Here is a 21469-nt window from a genome sequence, read left to right as displayed (position 1 = left end):
AGCGAACACTGCACTTCGGTGTATGAAATCCCTCTATTTAACGAGACTAAATGTTTTGGATTAAATAAGTAGGTGAATGTCATCTGTATGGTAGATGAAGTGAAGACAGACAATTGCAGTTCTGCATGGACTAGGAGAACAAAATGCTTCTTACACGAAATTATCCTTACATTTACCGACATACATAATTGCGGAGACATTACGACACACTATAGAAATTGCCAAACTGATAATGTTCGTACATTAGTGTTAGTTTTGGAAAACATGCAGACTGAACACGAACGTGAATGTCAAATTGAAGACACACACCAAATTAAAGGTAAGAAATCAAACAGGTTAAGTTACCATCAGCAAATTCACAGTCGTCAGAGGTTTACTCGATATTTCGGAGTTTCCGATGAAATTCCTCCGACCCCCAGGCTGTAAATAATGACGGCTCCCTAAAGGGAGCTGTATAATCTTTTCACAGCGTTTTTAAGTGTCACGGGATAGCTGTTCAATGCCATGACGTGTGATTTCTCATTTAATTGTGTTTTAGCAATAAAAACACGCTATATGGAATTCTCATATACTTGATCGATTTATTCATATACTTGATCGATATATTTCGTCATATTTGAAAAAAAACCAAACACAGTAAAACAAAACAATCGAATATAATACATCAAATGCAAGAATTGCGTTAAACTACAGTACCGTGAAGAAAATGAAAACATAAGTACAAAAAAATGTAAATTGCATGTTAAAAAGAAGAGGAATATATATGTTTTGTCAGTTTACAGAGATTGACAACAGTTCCAGCAGCAATCGAAATGGCTAATCTGTATAAACTCATGTATACATGTATAAATCAGTAATCGTTAAAAATGGGTGACGGAAAAAAATTGAACAAATTTATTCACACTGATTTTGGATAAAAATGAAAGTTGGTATGAAATATACATGTTAAGCCCTTTATGGCATCATCGTTTGCAGTTATTAGCTGAGTAGTGGGCCATGGACTCGACTAGTCCTTATGGACTATTTCTATGGTCCAAACCAGATAAAGTCATACTTTCACTGTAATGTTTTTCTTGTAATTGTACCTTTATCTGGTTCAAATAACAATTCATTCATGTCTATTTCTAGGATAATAACACTGTATACAATGAATTACGATGAAATGAACCACACATGGTTTATCGCCTTTACATATAAAACTGAAAAGTGCAACCCAAGTAAGAATTTATAGTTTTAATACTGACAATGCACTGCAAATGTATCAATGAATATGTACAATGGTTTGGTCTACCCTTGGAAATCCGTTAAGAGCACAATAAAGTATCAGGATAAAAATATTACACACGCAATACTGAAGTTTATAATTATTTAAGAGTATTGTCACAAAAATTACAATGCACTGCTTACTGTCTTTTTATAACAATTTGACTAAAAGTGACAAAAGATATACAAAATTGCAACATGCAAACAAAACTCAATACTTCCAGTACTTCTAAAGATAGTTTCCTTATTTTAAGAGTACCAGAAACACAATGTAACGTATCAGATATTTACTATTTTCCTCTCCAATCGATTGATATTGCAGGCCTTGTGTAGTTTTAATATGATAGAAAATGTCAAGGAGAAGACTTTCGGTAAATCGATTAAAACAGCTTTTGCTTTCACCCGACAGATTTGTCCTGTTCAAAATATATCTTACTAGCATCTTTACAAATAAAATTTTCGTTTGTCAATATTTCTGGAAATCTTATGGCCGGCTGTATCCGTGTAAAGCCGCCACAGGTTTCCTGTCAGAACGTATTGGTGTACACTTTATGTGATGAGTTTAACAGCGCCCTCTTTCAAAAGAATCTCATAATCTGCCGGAGGGGGCGCTTTACCGAATTTCGGCTTCACTCAAGTTTTCACATGGCCGGCCACCCCAGCTGGCCATCACTTGCTCACTGTCAGATCATGGACAGTTTGGAATTTACCATCGCGATCGGATGGAAATATTTGTTGCATATTATGCAGGAGTTATCACAGGATATACAGGTAATATTTTACAAGTACATTTCACTGACAAATGAACCGTACCGGTCGTTTGTCTCTGGTGTAATTGAGATCTGATGGTTTGTCAGGACAGTCCAATACACAATCTCATCAAAACATTGTTGTGAGTTTGGAAAAATATTGAATCACCGGTTTTTTTTTTCAATGAAAACAGTCAATCCATACAAAGTATGGAAATCAAATTTTAGTCTGGAAACCATTTTAAGAATTATAATGATTGAATTTTAAACATTGCATTTTCAAGAATCAATTGTTATTGATTGTGTAACCAGATCACCTTTCTATGGCAAGCCAAACGTTGCAATATTCTAGAAAAAACTACTTTCTTTTTATACAAAACATTTTCTTTGTGCAAACACCTATTTTCGTTTTGTGAATATGCATTTTCTTTGTGTTATAACCTATTTTCTTTGCATGAAAACCTATTTTCTTTGTGTAAAATCCATTTTCTTTGTGTAAAAACCCATTTCTTTGTATGAAAACCTATTTTCTTTGTCTAAAAACCCATTTTGTTCGTGTGAAAACCTATTTTCTTTATGCAAAAAAAAATTTTCTTTTAAAAAAAACCCATTTTCTTTTCGTACAAAACATTTTCTTTTTGTAAAAAACATTTTCTTTTTGTAAAACCTATTTTCTTTTTGTTCAAAACATTTTCTTTTTGTACAGACCTATTTTCTTTTTGTACAAACCTATTTTCTTGTTGCACAGCCTTCATTCATGTTGCAAAACGTATTTTTTTGTTGCACAACCTTCATTCATGTTGCAGAGCCCATCCTAGTATTCCAAAGCGACCATTCGTATTGGTCACGTGTCACATCTGTTTGTGCTTGTCCAACTCACGTTTCTCTTTAAAAATGTGTTATTTTTATTTGAAATATCTTCTTCTATATTAATAGAATAACATACGCAAGTTTGTAAAACTTTCATTCCTGTAAGTATTACCTATGCTTGTATTCCAAAACGGTCATTCGTATAGGGTCACGTAACCTTCGAACTATGGCGTTTTGGTCAAAGGTTATTTGCAGACGCCACCAGTTATGTGCTATCTGTGTTACCGCAGTACTGGTCGGCTCTTCTATGCGCATCTTCGCTTGCCAAGGTCTCGTGTCAGGACAGCTGGATGCTCTCCGATGAGGTTGTTATTGGGGAAGCTATAGTCGAAGTAACGGACCCGTGCGAGCGGACGATGTGTTACGCGTAGTCAAGGTTTCGTGTGTTCCGTGCCACAGTGGATAGAGGGACTGTGTCCGTGCACACCGTTCGGTGCACGGTATAATTATTTCTTTTAGCGTCATTATTTAACTTTTTGCGAGAATTTCGTCTCATCACAAGTGTTGAAGTCAAATGACTCTATCATTACGTTGAAAGAGATAGTTTCACAGTGGGACATGTCAGAAAGGCTGTCTCCACGAGGCTTCGGCAGCATGGTTATCGTTTTTTCAACCATGTCAGCGATTTGATAAAGCCTATAGGAGGTATGGTTGGCGCAACATGGTCCCTCCTCCTATGGACCGTGGCAGTGGGACCGTGGCTTATACGACACTGTCATTTAATGCTCTGACCTCGCGTAGCAGAGCCGCTAGACTTACCAAAAGTCAGTGGGCTTGATAATGGCGTAATAATATAAAATACATTCCAGCAAAATTTGTCTTGATTTAATTTTACGTGAGAAGTGCCATTGCGTAAAGCTGCGTTCACAAATAATGGGGGGGGAGGAGGAACCGCGATTGAAATCTTTTTCAGTCTCCTCAATATCCTCATAAAAAAATTTCAAGTCCCCTCATCTGCATGTATATGGTCAGAATTTTTCAAGTCACCCTCAAATTATCATCTAGCCGTATATTTATTAGGGATGTACGCCCAGACAAAATAAACATTTGCGCAGTTCCGCTCGCTGATGCTCGACACCGCCTGATATCAGCAGTTTGTAGAGCCATATTCCTATGGCAAGTGTAAATTGATTCATTTTCGAATGCGTTAGTGGACTTTTGGATTTATCAATCTAGGCTGACTTGAGTTACTCTAACACTGGCCAGGTCAATGACACCTGAAGAGCACACAAGAGAGAGTAGGCAAACTGTGAATTCCTGACTACATTTTGCCAAATTATGAAAATACTGAGCACAGGGACCTACCCAGTGACCGATTTTTTTTCAAAAGTACCAGACATCATGACTGAGATGCTACTTAAAAAAGTTGTATGAAATCGACAATACTGGAAGGTTAAAATTAAATAGTACATCAAATTAACGATTTCATCTCTGAAATTTTGGATGTGATAATGGCAAATTTGGTAAAAATGATTCCATTTAGTCACACATCTTTTCATTTAAAGTCTTTACTTTTCAAAGTTTTACTTTTGTCATTGTACGATGAAAATGTGAAACTTTCATTCACAGCATGAACTTGCAATGAATGGTTTTATATATTGCTTTACGCGAATTCATGAAAAACAATTACTTTTCATCGTACATTTGTAAAAAGTCAAGCATGGTGACCCATTTTTTTTTCTTTAGTATTTTATTATTCTAGTATGCCAGAATTCAAAAATCCGTGATAAATAAGGACCCGGTCAAAGTAGTCATAAAGTATCGTCCAGTTTGAATACTTAGACGATACTAGATGATAGTATCGGATAGTATCGATATTAATCATAAATCGTATTATGTAACGAGTTCTAAGCGGTCATATTAAACTATACTAGACTCTAAGATCGATATTTTCTAGCATCGATACTAGACGATACATATCAAATATCGCCATTAGATGTGCAATGTCGCGCTGCCCTCGCGCTAGGTAGGCTGGCGCTTAGATCGTGGGGTGAAGCAAGTCTACTGTAGGTGGGAGTGACCGTACGCGTCATTCTCCAAAGCGGTGTCCCTCGATCATGTGACCTGGTAAAAACTATATCCGCAACGTAAATTAAAACAGTTAATACGAATAGGGGACAATTAATTACTCAATAAGTTGAAAAATATTCATTTAAAAGTCAAAAACAAAGATTCTAAGCGACTGGTGGGCTAATCTACTAGTGGCATCTGCAAATAACCTTTGACCAGAGCACATTTCACTAGAGCGCCATCTTTATTCGAAGGTTATGTGAACAATACAACATGAATGAAGGTTGTGCAACAAGAAAATACGTTTTGCAACATGAATGGAGGTTTTGCAATAAGAAAATAGGTTTTTCGACATGAATGAAGGTTGTGCAAAAAGAAAATAGGTTTGTACAAAAAGAAAATATGTTTGTACAAAAAGAAAATGTTTTGTACAAAAATAAATATAGGTTTTACAAAAAGAAAATGTTTTTTACGAAAAGAAAATGTTTTTTTTTAGCAAAAAATGTTTTTTTACACAAAGAAAAATAAGTTTTTACACAAAGAAAATGGATTTTTCAAAACGAAAATAGGTTTTTATGCAAGGAAAATAGATTTTTACACAAAGAAAATGGACCATTACAAAAAGAAAATGGTTTTCTACACAAAGAAAATGTTTTATGCAAAAAGAAAATAGGTTTTCAATAATATTGCAACGTTTGGCTTGCCATAGTTTTCATTCATTCATTACCATTCATCAAAGGTTACTCATATTTTGTTCACAAATTCTCATCATGGATTCTGGTCACTATAGACAAGTCTAGCGACTCATACACAATAAAATTTTAGCCCACACTTGATGTCTAATTTTTGTAATTCTACCAAAAATTGAGAAATTCTTATCATGACGAACTTTACTTGGCATTCCAGTGACGTCACCAATTCAAACTGCTCATTGCAATCAATGCATTTATGAAAATGTCAGAAATTTTTCACCCAAATTTTTAAAACTTGGTTTTCAAACACTATAAACGGGGCCATCGAGTTGTTAACAAGAAATTTTTAGCCCACACTTGATGTCTAAAATTTCTGGATTTTGAGAAAAATGGAGAAAACCTACTGACCTACTTTACTTGAAGTCAACAAAACAATCGATGACGTCACCGATGCAGACCGTCCATTGCTTTCAATGCATTTTCAAAAAATTCCTGAATTTTTCACCAAAATTTTCACAATTCTGATCCGGATGCACATGAAGTTCTGTGTCGAGTTGAGGACAAGGGATTTTTAGTCCAAACTTGGGGTGTAGGATGTGAAAAATGTGTTAAAAATGGTGATATTTTGATGAGATTGTAATGCATATCTATGTTGATACAGAGTATACACTGATTTGGTGGAAGGACCACGACGGCCACTCTGTGAGAGCAATTGTTGTTGTGATGTCATCATTGACTGCAATGAACTCTGGGTAATACACAACACCTTCAAATAATACACAATCCAATTGTCCATCAGATCTCAGTTTTACAATGCCATTCCACTCTGTACAAATATAAATATTGCCGTGTGAATCGACATCCAAGCCTCGTGGAGACTGTAACCTATCATTGTGATATGAATTCAGAAAATTCAAATCAGAATCTAAAACATGAATGACATGTTTGTCTCTATCTGACACTAAGAGATGGTTGTTGCTAGTAGCCATTACAGAGTGTGGATAACTGAATTGATCACTGACTCTTGCAACAAGTTTTCCATCTGTGATGTTGTATTTGATCAAACTTTGACCTTTGCTGTCAGTGACAAAAACAAATGCTGCCATTACAGTAATGCTCCTAACTTCAATGTCGGCACTTTGGGGAATAATTAGAATAATTTTTTTATTTGGTCACAAATAATTATTTGGTTATTACCGATGTCAGTGATAAAGAAGTGACCATCAGGGGATATGGCCACAGCATATGGCTTGAATTTTTTGTTAAACTGACCATCAAATCTGATAATTTCTATGACCACCTTATTCTTATTGAGTATTTGTATGCGATGGTTTTCTGTGTCACAGATCACAAGCTGATCTCCATGCCATGCCAGACCATGTGGTGAATTAAACTGTCCTGGCTCTGTACCAGACTTCTCACTGCCCAATACCTGCAATGTCCACTTAGAACCTGAAGAGTAACAAAGAGATCAAAGGTCAACATGAATGTAAACAAAATTACTGCAGGTAAGTTTTCACTTCTTTCTCTTTTTTGAAAATTCTTTGTTGACAAGATTTTTTCTGTACGACAGGAGTTAAACATATCAATTATTTATCAAACTTTTACTGTCATTTTACAATTGTAAATGTAAACTTTGTTGTTTCACCGAGTTATCGTACAAAAATATTTATAGATGATGCCTCAAATTTCAACTTTGGCCAGTCTCTGTTTTTTTGCATTTGAAAATACTCATTGTAAGTTGTTACATTAGCCAGAGATATACTTCAACACATGCATTTTATGAACTATCAATGTCTATAGATTAATTTGTGTTCATTCATTTTGAAGAGAAAGTTGACTTGTACTTGCTTTTGGTGAAACTCACAGAGATAGTCACAATAACTAAAAAATTTAATAGCCTTTTTTTGTAATGTGCTGTTTAATTCAAAACTTTTACACTTTTAACTCTGAATTGCTGAACATTTCTGTGAGCAAGCTGCAAGTTTAGTGGTATATAGAATATATTGACAAGAACCAAAAAAAAATTTGAAATGGAATCATTTTCAATATTGGCATGTATTTGGCATGTGTGTTGCCTTAGTGGAAGTGGAGTCAGATATTTGTATGTCATGTACTATTTTCAATAGTGTGTGTATCCATCCTGCAGTACAGAGTTGATGTAATGAATGCTAAAAATATGATACCAACTTAGATTAGAATGACTCTTGTTTTCTCTCAAAGCCTTAAAAATCATCCATGTTGTTTGAGATTATCTTGACAGTTGAGAAATACCAACACAGCATGTACATCAAAGGAATCACAATGATCAGTCTGACTTGTATTCTAAAAAACATCTCAGTTTAAATCTGACATCAGTTCTTTGTTATTCAGGTCAATCATAGAACTCATCAATTCACTCTATTGTTCTTCTGTATGCAACATTGATTTTACAACATGTGAGCTCTGTTTAACTTTTGTGATGCAGTATTAAATATAAATGAAAATTGACAAGCTTCAAATTTGAATTGATATGTAACTTTAGAAAGTCTAAGTTAAACTTGGATTGCCTATCTTTGTGAATTATGAATGTATTCAATGAATTAAATTTCTGCTGGAATGACAGTTCATATTGAAAACTCCAGTTCAGTCAAGTTATTCTGGAAACATTATATACAGGATCCTGTATTGACTTTGGCAGCTCTTGTTATGAGTGGAGTTGAGTAGAGGCATTTAGCATTTGTTTTGAATTTATGCATTGATAGATGTCTATTGAAGACAACTGAAATTGTGTTTACTTAACAATGTTTAATTGTTGATGTTGATCTCATTTTGAGTATCAGAGCTATCAAATCTTAAATACCAACTAAATTTATTGATTGTATTCGATGGTTCCATGTCTGATATTCTTTTAAATTTTGATGTGTTTCTTGTTTGTAATTTGTCTTGTAGCCGGTCATTTCAATTTGTACTTTATAAAAGTATCCCTCTATTTGGCATTCTGCCTATTCGATGGAATTATAAATAAATAAATAAATAAATAAATAAATAAATAAATAAACAAATAAACTCTTTAATTTGTATGTGAAGATCCACCAGGTGAACATTTTGATGACTTTTCCAGTCCTTTTGGTTGGGAACGGTATTCTGCATATCAGCTCATCTTGTATATGTCAACTTAAAAATGTTATTATATTGTTGGCCGGTGAATTCTAGTCCAGACTAGAATTCCAATGTAAACAGAAACAGTGCATATTACATGTCCATGGATTCTGAGTGACAAACTAATATAATGTCGGTGTATCAACATGCGTTAGGCCTTGGATGTGAAACAAGAACTTACAATTGATTTACAAAAAGCTCACCAAATGTTACAGCTTCAGTCCCTTTAAATGCCCATCACTCTTATAAGTGTTCATTTTCACTGATTTTGCTTTGCTTTATCCACAGACTTTAATCTTTTATTGTTTTATTTGAATTGAGGAACAGACTGCAAACACCTTGGTGTCACAATATCTACATGATAGAGGGCGCTGTCATCCTATCAAGTACTGAGTATTGTAAGCAAGACCAGTCATGCAGGTAGGTGCTTGTTTTTCATGGCAATTTCAGAAAATTATCATTTCAGGATTTTGAGACACGCTGATTTAAACTGTGTGAAACTGTGTCAGTGTAGCAATGTCTCAGATCAATGACAACACAGCAATGGACAATGTCATACATGTATTTTGACACTACAAAGCTTTTGTCTTAGGGACTGGTCAGTTTCATCAGCCTCGGGGGGGCATGGATTATTTTGTCCTGACGTCACAAAAAAGTGGCTGACCCCCGTTCAAACTTTATATATATATATATATATATATATATATATATATATATATATATATATATATATATATATATATAATATTCAGGGTATATTTTAAACATTCAGTCATTCTGTGTTTTAATGCAATTGTTGTCATGTCAGTTGTAAGATAGGAACTTAAAAGTGTCTGAAGTGTGACTACAGTATTTTGACTGAGCTGTGAATGTATTCCACACTTTCTATGCATAACCAGATGTTCAGAACTGTTGTGACAGTCAAACAGTCAAGCCCTCATTTGCATAGACACTATCAACTGAGCCATGTCCATTAACTTTTGAATACACTGTAAACCGGGCTATTAGAAGTACTTTTTCCGACGAAAAAAATAACGTACAAGATGCACTCAAAAATAAATGAAAATTACCAAATACGTAAATTACATGTTGAACTATGCTGTTTGGTGATTTTATTCCAAAATCTTTCGTTAGTTATTTTGTAAAATGATGTCAAACTGAGCCCTTGCTGTGATACAAATCCACCACTTCTGAGAAATTTACTACAAATCAGAAAGATAGCAGAACTCAGAATTAACAGAGAGGTAGTTCTATATAGCCTCCCATATGGGCCAGTGGCTAGAGCAGTGGACTCACGATCACAGGATGGTGAGTTCGAGCCCCGGCATGGCCAAGGTGTTGTGTCCTTGAGCAAGTGACTTTATTCCTCATTGCTTCTCCCCACCCAGGAGTGATGGGTACCTGGTAGGACAGTGGTTGTAATGTGTGCGTTTAGCTCTGCTGCGCTTATTGGCTGCACATGTGAGCTGTTGTTTGCTCCCCAGGGAGTTGAGTGGTATCATATTAGGTCCAGTGACCAGGGGTAATAATAATTGTAAAGCGCCTTGATCACATGTACTTGTGGATATGTGCGCGATATGAGAACCCATTATTATTATTATATAAGCTCTATCGAAATGGGGACTTTCTAAATTTTTAAATGCTTGCGTTACGATTGGTGTCAAAATTAACGATCCGACTTCCCTACGAACTGAGGGGTTGTGCTTGGTCGCCTTGCTTGTCTGACCTGACTAGCGACAAGTGGCAGGAAGACCATGACCTCTGCTAATTGTTATTATAATGTCAAACGTGACATCATCCACTGTGTAAGCTGGGTTTTTTATGCCAAACTCGAGAATTAGGTACTTTTCAAAAAATCACCAAATATTCTAGAGTCGGTTAGAAATATTGTTTATAACCCCCGGCACATATTTATCTAAATTTTAAACATTGTAAATCTTGCGTTATGGCAGGTGTCAAAATTAAAGATCAGGTCAAATTGCAGAGCACTGAAAACACACTTGTATCTCACGCTCAAAAGTATCTCTGATTTCAATTTAAAATTGCCTGAAAAATACTTTACAGGTAAGAATAGATCTATAACCAACCTATTGTGTAGCAAAGATCATGTGGATTGATTGAGTCAAGCAGTCAAAATTGATGTTTCAAAATGCTTACACTCAGACGTGGCAAATTCGCAACTCACTCAGTAGCGGAAATTAACTGTTTCGACATTCATTCTGATGCTAAAAGTTGACATTGAAAAGTGTTAAGGTAGCGGTAAAGGCTAGAGCGTCAGTTATAAACTTTAATAAAACTATTAAAACATGAAAGAAGTCAACATTCTCTGTGGAATAAAAAAAACTAGACATTTGGGGTCATAAGCATTGCAGAATTATAGCCCATTGAAACTTCTGAAAACTGACCAAATAAGAGGAAGTTGGGGAGTCCTTAGTGTATTAACTATGGTAGAGGTCCCCTAGCTTTTAAAAAAATGTTTGAAAAGGGAAAGTCATTTTTTACTGTTTTTTAGGAAAGTTTGACAAGGCAGTGCTTGCATTCAGAATGCGTGACTGCTATTCTAAATGCATTTTTAGATTCTTTGCGTGTCAAAGAGGTGTCAAAAGTGAGATTAACCAAAAAGACTGCTCTTTGACTTCAAAAGAGGGGTGCAAATATGGCTTGTTTTCAACAATTTTGACAGAATAACAGTTTTCCTACATAATTTTATACCAATTAAATCCAACCTTTGAAATGAGATGGACACGGATGATGGACATGGAATTATTACAGCCTATTAACAAGGTTACAGATAAGATTTTTACGGCACAATTTTCCTGTATTTGAAGTACTTTTTGAAAAATCACATTTTGAAATTTGAAAGAATTTTTAATAATTTTTTGATATGTAAACCCATGTAAAATCATAAAAACAAATTTTATTTACAAATCCTGCCGTACAAATCTTACAATTAATAGTGTCAACATATTTATAACTAATTTGGTAATATTAATTTATTATTAAATTCAAAGATGTAAAAAATTTGAAAAATTAAATTTTAATATTGATTGGTGTCATATTTCAAAATCATGGCTACAAATATACACTTTTATATTCTTTGGAGAAAGTATTAACTAAGGGAGTTATCCTGAAAATTTGAACTAAATATCTTGATTCTAACACTTGAAACTTGACATTAACTCTGAGAAAAGAATTGGGTCAAAATAGCCTTTACCGCTACCTTAAATGTCTTTTTTGTTCTCAAAATAAGACACAAAAATATCTTGTGATTGCTATTTATTTTTCAGCATTCCTGTGTAAACAATACCACAATAATGCATACTTTATATTTCAGTTTACACTTCTAGAAAGAACTATGTCACAGTGCTACCAGATATCCATTCTCAACAATCTGTTAGATTTTATTGATCTCGGTTTGTCTCTAAATCACATATTTTTATTGATAACTGACGGTAGAATGGAGCAATTATTCATGACAAAATTACACCAAAAGAATAATAGCACTGCTGCTATAACTGACTTTCCTATATGATTAGCATTATCATTGTTTTCTTAACGTAGTACAGACAATTTATAATTGTTCGTGATAGTGTAAATACTTAGTTACGTAAAATTACTGCACTAAACAATGCTGATCAGAGTGAAATATTGCTTTTGAATAATTTCTCCATTTTACATGTACTTTCTCTCTTTATGTCCCCATCCCAAAACTGCCATCCCAGCACCTAGCCAACAACCTATGCCCACAGCCAGACCATCTACCTCATGACCTCTGACCCCTGGCCAAATAATCAAGCCTTGTTCCTGGCTAGCTATACCATGATAGAATACAACACAATTGGAACTAATTTAGGACAATGAGATCTTTTATTTGTTCAAATTCATCAAATGTGTCGTGCCCCATAACTGAAAGTTGCAATCTATAGAGGTGCACAAACAATATGTTTGTGTACAACTGTGTATATTTTTGCACACTAACTTGTATTATACTAATGTATACAAAGGGTAGATTTCTACCATAGTAATCTACAGGTATGTACAAAATCGTATAACATGATTGTAACTAATTCAGGATAATCAGAGATTATAACATGTTGTATTGGTGTATGGCTCTTAAAATCGCAAATGCACACATCCATACAGTGGTAACTGATATAAGATTTAGCTCTGTACAAACAAGTGAAAATTTAATCAAAGTCAATTTTCCAAGGCCCTAGAATCCTAGATAATCAAGTATTCATCCTGAGCTGTATATTCAATCATGTACTGACAAGGGGTTATGAATTAAACACTCTTTGAAAGTGTGACTGAAATATCAGACCCTGTGCAACAGGACTTGATCAATGCCAGTCTTTAAAGGTATATCCCATGATGCATTGCCTGTGAATGTCTTGCTGTTTAGTAAGCGTGACTTTTTCAGTACACAGCTTTAAGGCGAAGTACTACAAATTTATACTTGATTAAAAGTAATGTGATTTTCATGAAATTTGGCAAATGCATTCTTTTAAAAAAGATTTGAAAATTAAACAAAAAGTGTAGTCACCATTTCCGTTACATTGAAAATTGGATCTGAAAAGGGCTGTCTAAGATATCAAAAAATGTACATTTCAAATTTTAAGATTATGAAATATGAACTGTCTGACAATCTTTTGTATTTCAATCAATTCCATTTCACATTTTAAAATGAATGCTTTTTCAGACATTTGACTGCCAACTGAATAAATCATGTCCAGTTATGATATAAATTTAATAAAATGAGAAACCTAAGGGGTCATGCAAGTGATTGGGTCAAAGGTCAATAAGACCTCTTCAAACAGACACTGAGGTTAAATGTCCATATAAAACTATAGTCATGTCAATAAGTTTTGAATAACTTCACAATACCATCCCTAGTCAATTATATTACTGTCAGTCTAGGGAGTTAATATGTGGATAAGCATAGAGCTCTTTGGAAGTTTGGTGCACTTAACCTTAAGCCATGGCATTGAAATGGAGATTTGTTGTGTATCATTTTCACTCATCATTGAAAATGTCATTTGATTTCTGATGGATTTCTCTGATGCCTATTCAAAATGAATTGTTTTATGGCTAAGTTTGCATAATAGGAGATTCAAAGCAATATCTTCAATGCTTGTCAAAAACTGGTCAACTCAAGATGCAGGTCATCTTCAAATCAAGTCCCTGAAAGGTTGATAAATGACTGTATCAAATTGTAGAGTTCTTTGATCGAATTTATGAACTTTGCAAATATCAGATGCAGTAATAATTGAGAAAGAAAATTCACCGTTGATATGAGTAACAAGTGATGTTGTAAGAAAACAGTGAATTATGCCATGAAGACAAGAATGCTAAAAAGTCTACTGAGTATTTTCACAAAATGTCTGAGATAAGGTGAAAGATATGTACATCCTGAAACACTTTTTCAATATTCCTTTCAGAGAGACACTCATGGACAATGTTTGCTTTGAATCCATAAAGCCTGAAAGTTGAAGAAACTAAAAGTCATCGATATACTATGATGTAAGTAACCATGGTGATTTTTATCTATGTTTAAAGGCTTGCTGCATATGTAGCAACACAAAGTGATCTGACTAAATAGTCCGTGTTTCACAGATTTACAACAAGTGATCGAATTCAGTAGAGTATTGATTACTAGCAGCTAGTATTTTATCACATTCACTTTTCCTACAGCTGTGAACATTAATTATGAATCATTGTCAGTGAATACATACTTTGTTTCTCTGATAAACAAACATTGCTAAAACCCTGCTGTTTTATGTGGCAATGTTTGACCCCTGAACAGTGCCCTCAGTGGTGAAGCACAACTATACCTTTCTTTTTAAAATAACTTCATGGCTACTACGTTTTCTGCGGTTACTGGAAACACAAATGCATAAATTTTGCACAGAAAAGACAAGAGAGGACAATGTAATTGGAAATGAACAAAGAATAATCAGAATCAATGAAATATACACTTAGACAGGATATCATTGCTTGAAAACATAAGCTATGAACTAACCAACATTTTAAATTTTACTTTGACCTCATATAGCTCCACATAGCTACCATATCATTACTTTCAGACAGAGCCCCATACTTTCCTACTCAATTTTTACCAAATGACCTGGCAACTTTAAATATCATTGAAGATTCATTCATACATACACAAAGTGCCTTAACCCTTTCACCACCATGGTTTGTCCCAAATCCTTGTTTTCGATGGTAAAGTTGGCCCTGTATACAGGGAACTCGGGGTGAAAGGGTTAAAGATTAATATTTTTCATTGAATGAAAAAGCTAATCTACTGTAATTTGTGTTTGGATGAACATTGGAAATCAGAGATTACAAAATATTGATCTTCTAGCTGTTCAATACCAGGTTGTATTGTACACGATTGAAACTAATTTGGGATAATTGGATGGTGAAGTAATTTAATCTGTAAATGTAAGCTCATCTGCTTTTCTTTTTAAGTTACACACTTATGAGTAATTTGTAATATTTCAACAGTCAGCTATAGGGCACCTAACACTTTTGAGAAATGTGAAAAATATAAAGATCCAATTATCCCAAATTAGTTCCAATCGTGTTACTGGTGGACATTTTCAATATTCAACAAATTAACTCAAACATTTCACCCGCGTCAGTTGATCACTGACCCTGATAAAAGTTTTGAGAAGGTTACCATTTTCAGTTCAATATGTGTCAGCTGTGTTTTTAACACTCTATGTGTATACATGTTTTAATCCCTTTATTTCCCTTAAAGTCCAAACTTCACACACACTCACACACTTCAATTCAAATTGAATTGTTAAATCCCCTAAGTCCAGATCCTAAATGTTGATATTTCAAGTATTTGTGAGAAAACCTAGTAGACTAAATCTGCAATCAAAATACTGATTAATTCAATCCCGTTGTCAGTCTAACATTCATCCAATCCTTCACTTTAAATGAGTGTTTATTGCAACAATTCAAGTGAGTTCTTGCATACAGAGCAGAGCTTTGGATAGCTGGATTCCAAATATTTACCTGTGCCATTCTGTGATGTTGTATATGATTTTGCAGCATTGTCCTTTAGCATCTGTCGCAGTGTGTCACATGCCTGAATTAGTTCCTTCTTTTTGCCCGGTCTCATGCCAGATTCAAAAACTAATTCTCCATCAGATAACTTATTTATCTCTTCCCTAATACCACGGGTATAGATTTTCCAAATCTCTACAGCTAGTCCAACACTCACATCAAGATCTGGTCAATGAACAAACAGAGTAGAAAGGACATCAAGCATCTTGAAAGAATAGTTAAATTAAATCTGTCAAATTTAAGAGAATATTAAGAATAAAGTCGAGGTGAATTGCGTGGCTTAGGCCATTTAGCCGTTTCTTGAAATAAAATGCGAAATCTCGAATTCAGTTTAGACATTGGACTGGCAGTATGTGCACAAGTAATGCATATTCTAGATAGGGTACTTACCTTCAGACGGCTTTGAACACCTTTTAAACATTGCAGCAAATCTGTCATAACTTTGTCTAACGTCCTTACATTCTATGAAATCCTTCTTCAGTCTAATTGCCTGTTTACAGACGGAATCAGACGATGGCTTGTTTACCATTTTTTGTATCTTTTCTTTCCATTGCTCGTTATGTTCTACCAAAAAGGTGCTGCCATTGTCTTTGAAGTGACCATCGATGAAATAACTCAGCTCTGATTTCCCGTTCAGAAAGGTTGGAACTCCAACAGCAATACTTTCCAGTCCCATAAAACCATAGTTTATGTTACTTTGGGGAAGTAGACACAAATGACACTGCTTCAGTCGTCTCACTAGGTCAGTTGGTGAACATTCAGGAAAGGCCCTCATTTTCACGAGTTTTCCCTTCATTTTCTCTTCCAGGTAATTCCTGACGTATCCATCATCCTTTTTTGGAATACCTATTACATTCCAGTTGATGTCACGGATTCCAAATTGTCGTAAAGAAGGAGCAATTTCATCAAGGCTAACTGCTAATTGGCCATAATCTGATATTGCCTTGACTGATCTTGCACATATTCCTCCAAAAGACAGTATTTCAAGCTGTCGTATGTTTTCCGGCATAGAAAATTTATGTTTATAGAAATATTCACCGGCTCTAGGTAGGAGTTCTATGTGAGAAACTCCGTTAATTGCCCTGTATTTATTCTCAAAATAATCATACGTGCTAGGTCCAACAGATACGACTGCATCAGCTTCTTCTGCGATCTTCAGCATTTCGTTTTCCTGCTCTTCACTTGTTAGATCTGCACAGTAACGAGGATTGACTGCGTTGATCTGGTAGAGCTTGGCTTGAGGAAACAGGGATCTTCGAATATCAGCAGCGGCAGCTGCAGTGAATGGAGCGTACCCAAGAACATAATTAATGTTCTTGAGGTCTTTCAAGGCTGTGTAGTAACTCTTATGATATATCAGCCAACGCTTGTCGACAGGGTCATCTCTAGGGTCAATTAGTTCGCTTCTCTTTCCAGCGATCAGTGTAATACCCACTTCGCCTGCATCTGCTTTTTGGTCTTCATCTACAGAATCACCAAGTATTGTGGCGAAGGCTTTTAAATTATGTCCACTTCTTGAGCAGACATCTTTGAATAGATTTCTGTGAAATTCCGGTAAGCCGTACTTTCCAGTGTCCCAAGACTCAAATACGACCAGTACTCCTTCGGGATCGCTCTCTTGAACTTGACCCGGCAATTGCGAATCTTGATGTAAAGTGGCCATTTTATTATGGTAATCGATATTATGAGAAGGTGCACTGCAATGAAACAAATGATATGGGCGATATGCAGGATCGTTCGAATGCAGATAACCAAGTTAGTAGACCCCTCTCAAATAATCTGAACAATCTCATAGTCTCAGAAACACACTGCTTTAATATAGCGATAATCTCGGCTGAAGACTAGTGTAAACAGTATTTGGGTTCAATGTGTAACGTAGAGCGCTAATTTCCCTGTTATCATTTCCATATAATGATCATTTTTAGAGTTTCAACGCTAAGTTTTCCAGATGTCTAAATAACACGGAACTTATTCGAGATAATTTGATTGTGTGGTAATGTCGGTTTAATGTGCGAATATAAGCCCCTTTGCGTTTTCTTTTTTGGCAATACATCTGTTTTACGGGTAGTTTGTTATTTCAACTTTCAGTTATAGGGCACCCGACGCTTTTGATAGATTTGAAACTTATAAAATCCAATTCTCCAAATTAGTTCCAATCGTGTTAAATGCTCTTTGTCTCCACGTAATGTAAGGTGTTCTTACACTTAACCAACACAGTTTTCAAAGCAGTATTTATTGTAAAAAATGACATGAAAACCCCACATATTATGTATTTCCAAGGAGCGAATACCTATCTAGTAAAATTACAACTGTTGTAACAGTTTACTCAAGGATGAAGGGAGTAAATATTTGATGTAGAAAACCTCTATCATGGTATTATTGATAAAAATAAATTTAAGTCAAAACTTGATTCTATATGAAATTTAAAATCTTATTTGAAATAATAGTTTACGTAGGAAAAAATCCCGACATTTCTGTTTTTACAATCTAATTTCATTCTTAAATGGCATTGGTTAAAGGACTGATATTCAAACAACTGATTGAAATCATGATATCAAATTAAAATTACTCATCCAAAATCTGATAATTTTATTGCCAAACAAAATTGTCATTTCATTATATAATACTTAGAGAACACAATGAGAACATTTCACAAATGGGGTTACATTTGTTTGAATTTTGAAAAATGGAGAAAAATAGGCAAGAAATCGGGCGATTTTCATCAATTTACACATCTTTCTCACTAAACTTACTCCTACTTGTCATGTTGAAAGGTGAAACCAACCAACATTTTATCTTTGATTGACAAATTAATGAAAATGGAAAGAGTCTTACTATTTGGGCAAAAATAATTTCCAGACCGCAACAAGGCCACTTGGTATCATAAACATTATCACAAAAGCAATTTTTATCAGGTACCAGAGAGAAATTAACATATTTGCATATAATTATTAATTCGAATATAGATGGACTGTTGATGTATGTGCCTTTCTTATTTGCTTAGGCTAATTGCATCTAGATGAAATTCAGCAGCTGTTTACTTTCAGGAGTAACTGTAAATCATGAACAAAGCATAAATGTACTTTGAGTGCTAAAGCGTATATTCATACCACAGGAGTGTTTCTATAGCATGTGCCATTGATTGTTTGTCCCAGAATGATTATTCTCTACAGATTAAATGCGCTATGCGACGTTTTGTCATCAACTTTGAGATGTGGTATACGTTTTTGCGCACTATGTAATCTTGATCATTCTTTGAATTCCACTCGAAACATACTTTATTGCTCCACTATTACTAGAGTGTTTGGTTTGATATACGACTGTGGGTGTCAGTGTTGGTAAATAATTTTAGATCGGATTATGAAACATTTCTGGAGTATTGCTGAAGCTTGAATTCATTTCAAGTAAATCATATCAAGTTGAGCACTGTGCTGCATCAAGTCAACTGATGATATTGAAAAATACATAATATAGTTACGCTGTTCCCTGTGATAAAATACCTCCAAACTCTATTCCTATTGTTCTTGTTAGTTTACAGCTATGTTGTGGTGACAGCGTCTGAAACTCTAGTGTAGTGATATATCATTATGCTCAGTAGACTTCAAATGTTGTTTACCACACTGAACGCCTTTGGAGCAAAGGGTCAAAGGCCATAACCTCTTTTATTCGCATTGGCAGCGGTGTGGACAAAGAACTCTGCAATCGTGGTTTAACACAAAGGAATGATCATGATACCTTCACGCACTGGGTATGATCAAAGAGATCAGTTGTCAGGGCGACGACGTGTTGACTATATACAATTGCGACAATACCGCAAATGTAATTTCTTCATTCTGTACTAAATTATAACAAAATTATATAAAAATTTATGGTGAAAGTGCGACTTAGAGCAACTGTAATTCAAGAACGTTTTCACATGCTTAAAGCCCCAATAGCTCGGAATGTGTAATAAACTGATCTCAAAATATTCTCTCTTAGCAGCTCCTGTCGTATTTATCGTACAGTCATCATGATTTACACTGCAATGCCAGGGTTTCCTAACGTCTTTTTCTTTCTTCAGATAGACAAAGCATTCAATTGAAAACGACGTTTACAGAGATTCCGCCAAACTGTCTGTGTTTTGCAAATCGCCAGGTTATGGCTTTGTACATACAAATGCGAGGTATTCCGGCCAAAGTTTAAAAATGTAACCACCAAATTTGCCGATAATCGATCCCTTTGATCTGCTGTAAATTTCATTCAGATTTTTCTATTTCTATTTTTTTCTATTTTGTTAGTCATCCAATAGGCGAAGCCAATTACAGGATGAGGTACCAATTACGTAACCCACCAACCAATTGAGTTTTCTTCGTCGTTTTGCACTGACTCAAATGTAATAGTTCTTACGACGGTTAGAATACAATGAGCTCAAAACGTTAAATTTTTGATGCAAATTATACAAAGTAGTATTTAAGATGGTAAACTCATATGTTAAAGACATTATTTGAACACGAGGCATACTTATATGTCCAAACTTCGGTTGTAACAAAGTGAGTCCAACTGTAAACTAAGTTCTCGAAATTCTTCTTCAGCTTGACTTTAAATGCGTTAATAATTTCTTCAAGAGCAGTAGTAGGTGTAGCCGTGTTGATTATTAAACTTTTGCCATTTTTCTGTGTAATTTATCATAACCTCATCCTAAAACTTTAGAATAGCAGTTCTTAATGCTGTAAGTTGTGAAAATATGTTTCTTTATATTTCAAAATCTCAAATAAATTTCTGGGTGACATAAAGTCCCCACTTTTAAAGAGAGAGAGAGAGGGGGGAGGGGGGCAGGCAGGCAGGCAGTGAGATTATTTACCACGTGCAGTAATTTAGAATGTAAGTTCTGTTCTCAGACACCTTTAATTGAAGTTTTTGTTATCTCATCTAACGTGCCATCCTTACTTTCTTAAAACTTGAAACACATAAAAAAACATCATGGGGAAAATGCCTTCACCGCAGCCCGCGGACAGAAGATGGAGAGTTTTTTGATAATTTAGAACACAGACAAGTATAGACTGTCTATGTTTGTCTGTGTTTAGGACCACTCAAAATATGCCCAACCCCACGATATACAGTAAGGTAATTTTCATTCGGTTCAACAAATCAAAAATTTTCATCGATGTTGCACAATTTATATGCATTTAAATTTAATGGGCTGTTTCATTTTTCTTGCTAACGAAAAAGTTATCGATTTTTAGGAATCATGCGATAACAAAATGAGAAAAAAAAACCTTCCTTGCCATATACTTTATCCAAAAATGGTCTAAAGCATGGTTTAATTGTCTTTGTCCTCGTCTCGGTGGTTTTCTTATTCCCTTTATTGTGTACATTAGTAGCCATTTTACCCCAGTTTCTTTCAAAGCCCAGGGCACTATCCATCTTAAGGCCATCGTCTGGGTAATGTCGGTCAAAATGCTCAAAAAATCAAATTTTATTTTTTTCCTTCATTGTCACCCTCGACATGTATACTTTCAAATAAGCTATATCATTCTTCAAAAAATATTAACTAAAATCGAGAAAAATCGCGTTTTTTCCCACTGACCCCTGGTCAAATTTATTTAGTCTAATTATATATTCAAAACAGGTAAATCGCTATTTTTGGTTGCCTAAAAACTTTGTTGAGTTATGGCATCATGTATGAAG

At 34.8% G+C, this 21469-nt stretch overlaps 1 protein-coding gene and 1 long non-coding RNA gene across 3 annotated transcripts in view; one reads left to right on the top strand and one right to left on the bottom strand.

Moving 5' to 3' along the window:
* Positions 1-164: 164 nt before the first annotated feature.
* LOC139125631 (uncharacterized) lies at positions 165-14332 on the top strand. Of its 2 annotated transcripts, none has more exons than XR_011550308.1 (4): positions 165-2314; positions 5602-7092; positions 9053-9145; positions 14164-14332. It is a non-coding gene; the product is annotated as an uncharacterized lncRNA (long non-coding RNA). The 2 variants fall into 2 exon arrangements; XR_011550309.1 differs by having other exon boundaries at positions 1908-2034; positions 6931-7092.
* A 232-nt stretch (positions 14333-14564) lies between these two features.
* The window catches only part of LOC139125229 (uncharacterized), a 496067-nt gene continuing 489162 nt past the window's right edge, over positions 14565-21469 (bottom strand). Inside the window, exons 2-4 of the mRNA XM_070691326.1 lie at positions 16193-17499; positions 15752-15967; positions 14565-14602 (exon numbers count right to left, since the gene is read on the bottom strand). Of these exons, the coding sequence (XP_070547427.1) occupies positions 14565-14602; positions 15752-15967; positions 16193-17465 (1527 nt within the window). The 5' untranslated portion in view covers positions 17466-17499. The remainder of the gene's footprint in view (positions 14603-15751; positions 15968-16192; positions 17500-21469) is intronic.

Source organism: Ptychodera flava (assembly GCF_041260155.1).
Source record: "Ptychodera flava strain L36383 chromosome 3 unlocalized genomic scaffold, AS_Pfla_20210202 Scaffold_25__1_contigs__length_14229661_pilon, whole genome shotgun sequence".
Taxonomy (NCBI): domain Eukaryota; kingdom Metazoa; phylum Hemichordata; class Enteropneusta; family Ptychoderidae; genus Ptychodera; species Ptychodera flava.
This window is presented reverse-complemented; position numbering and strand designations above follow the sequence as displayed.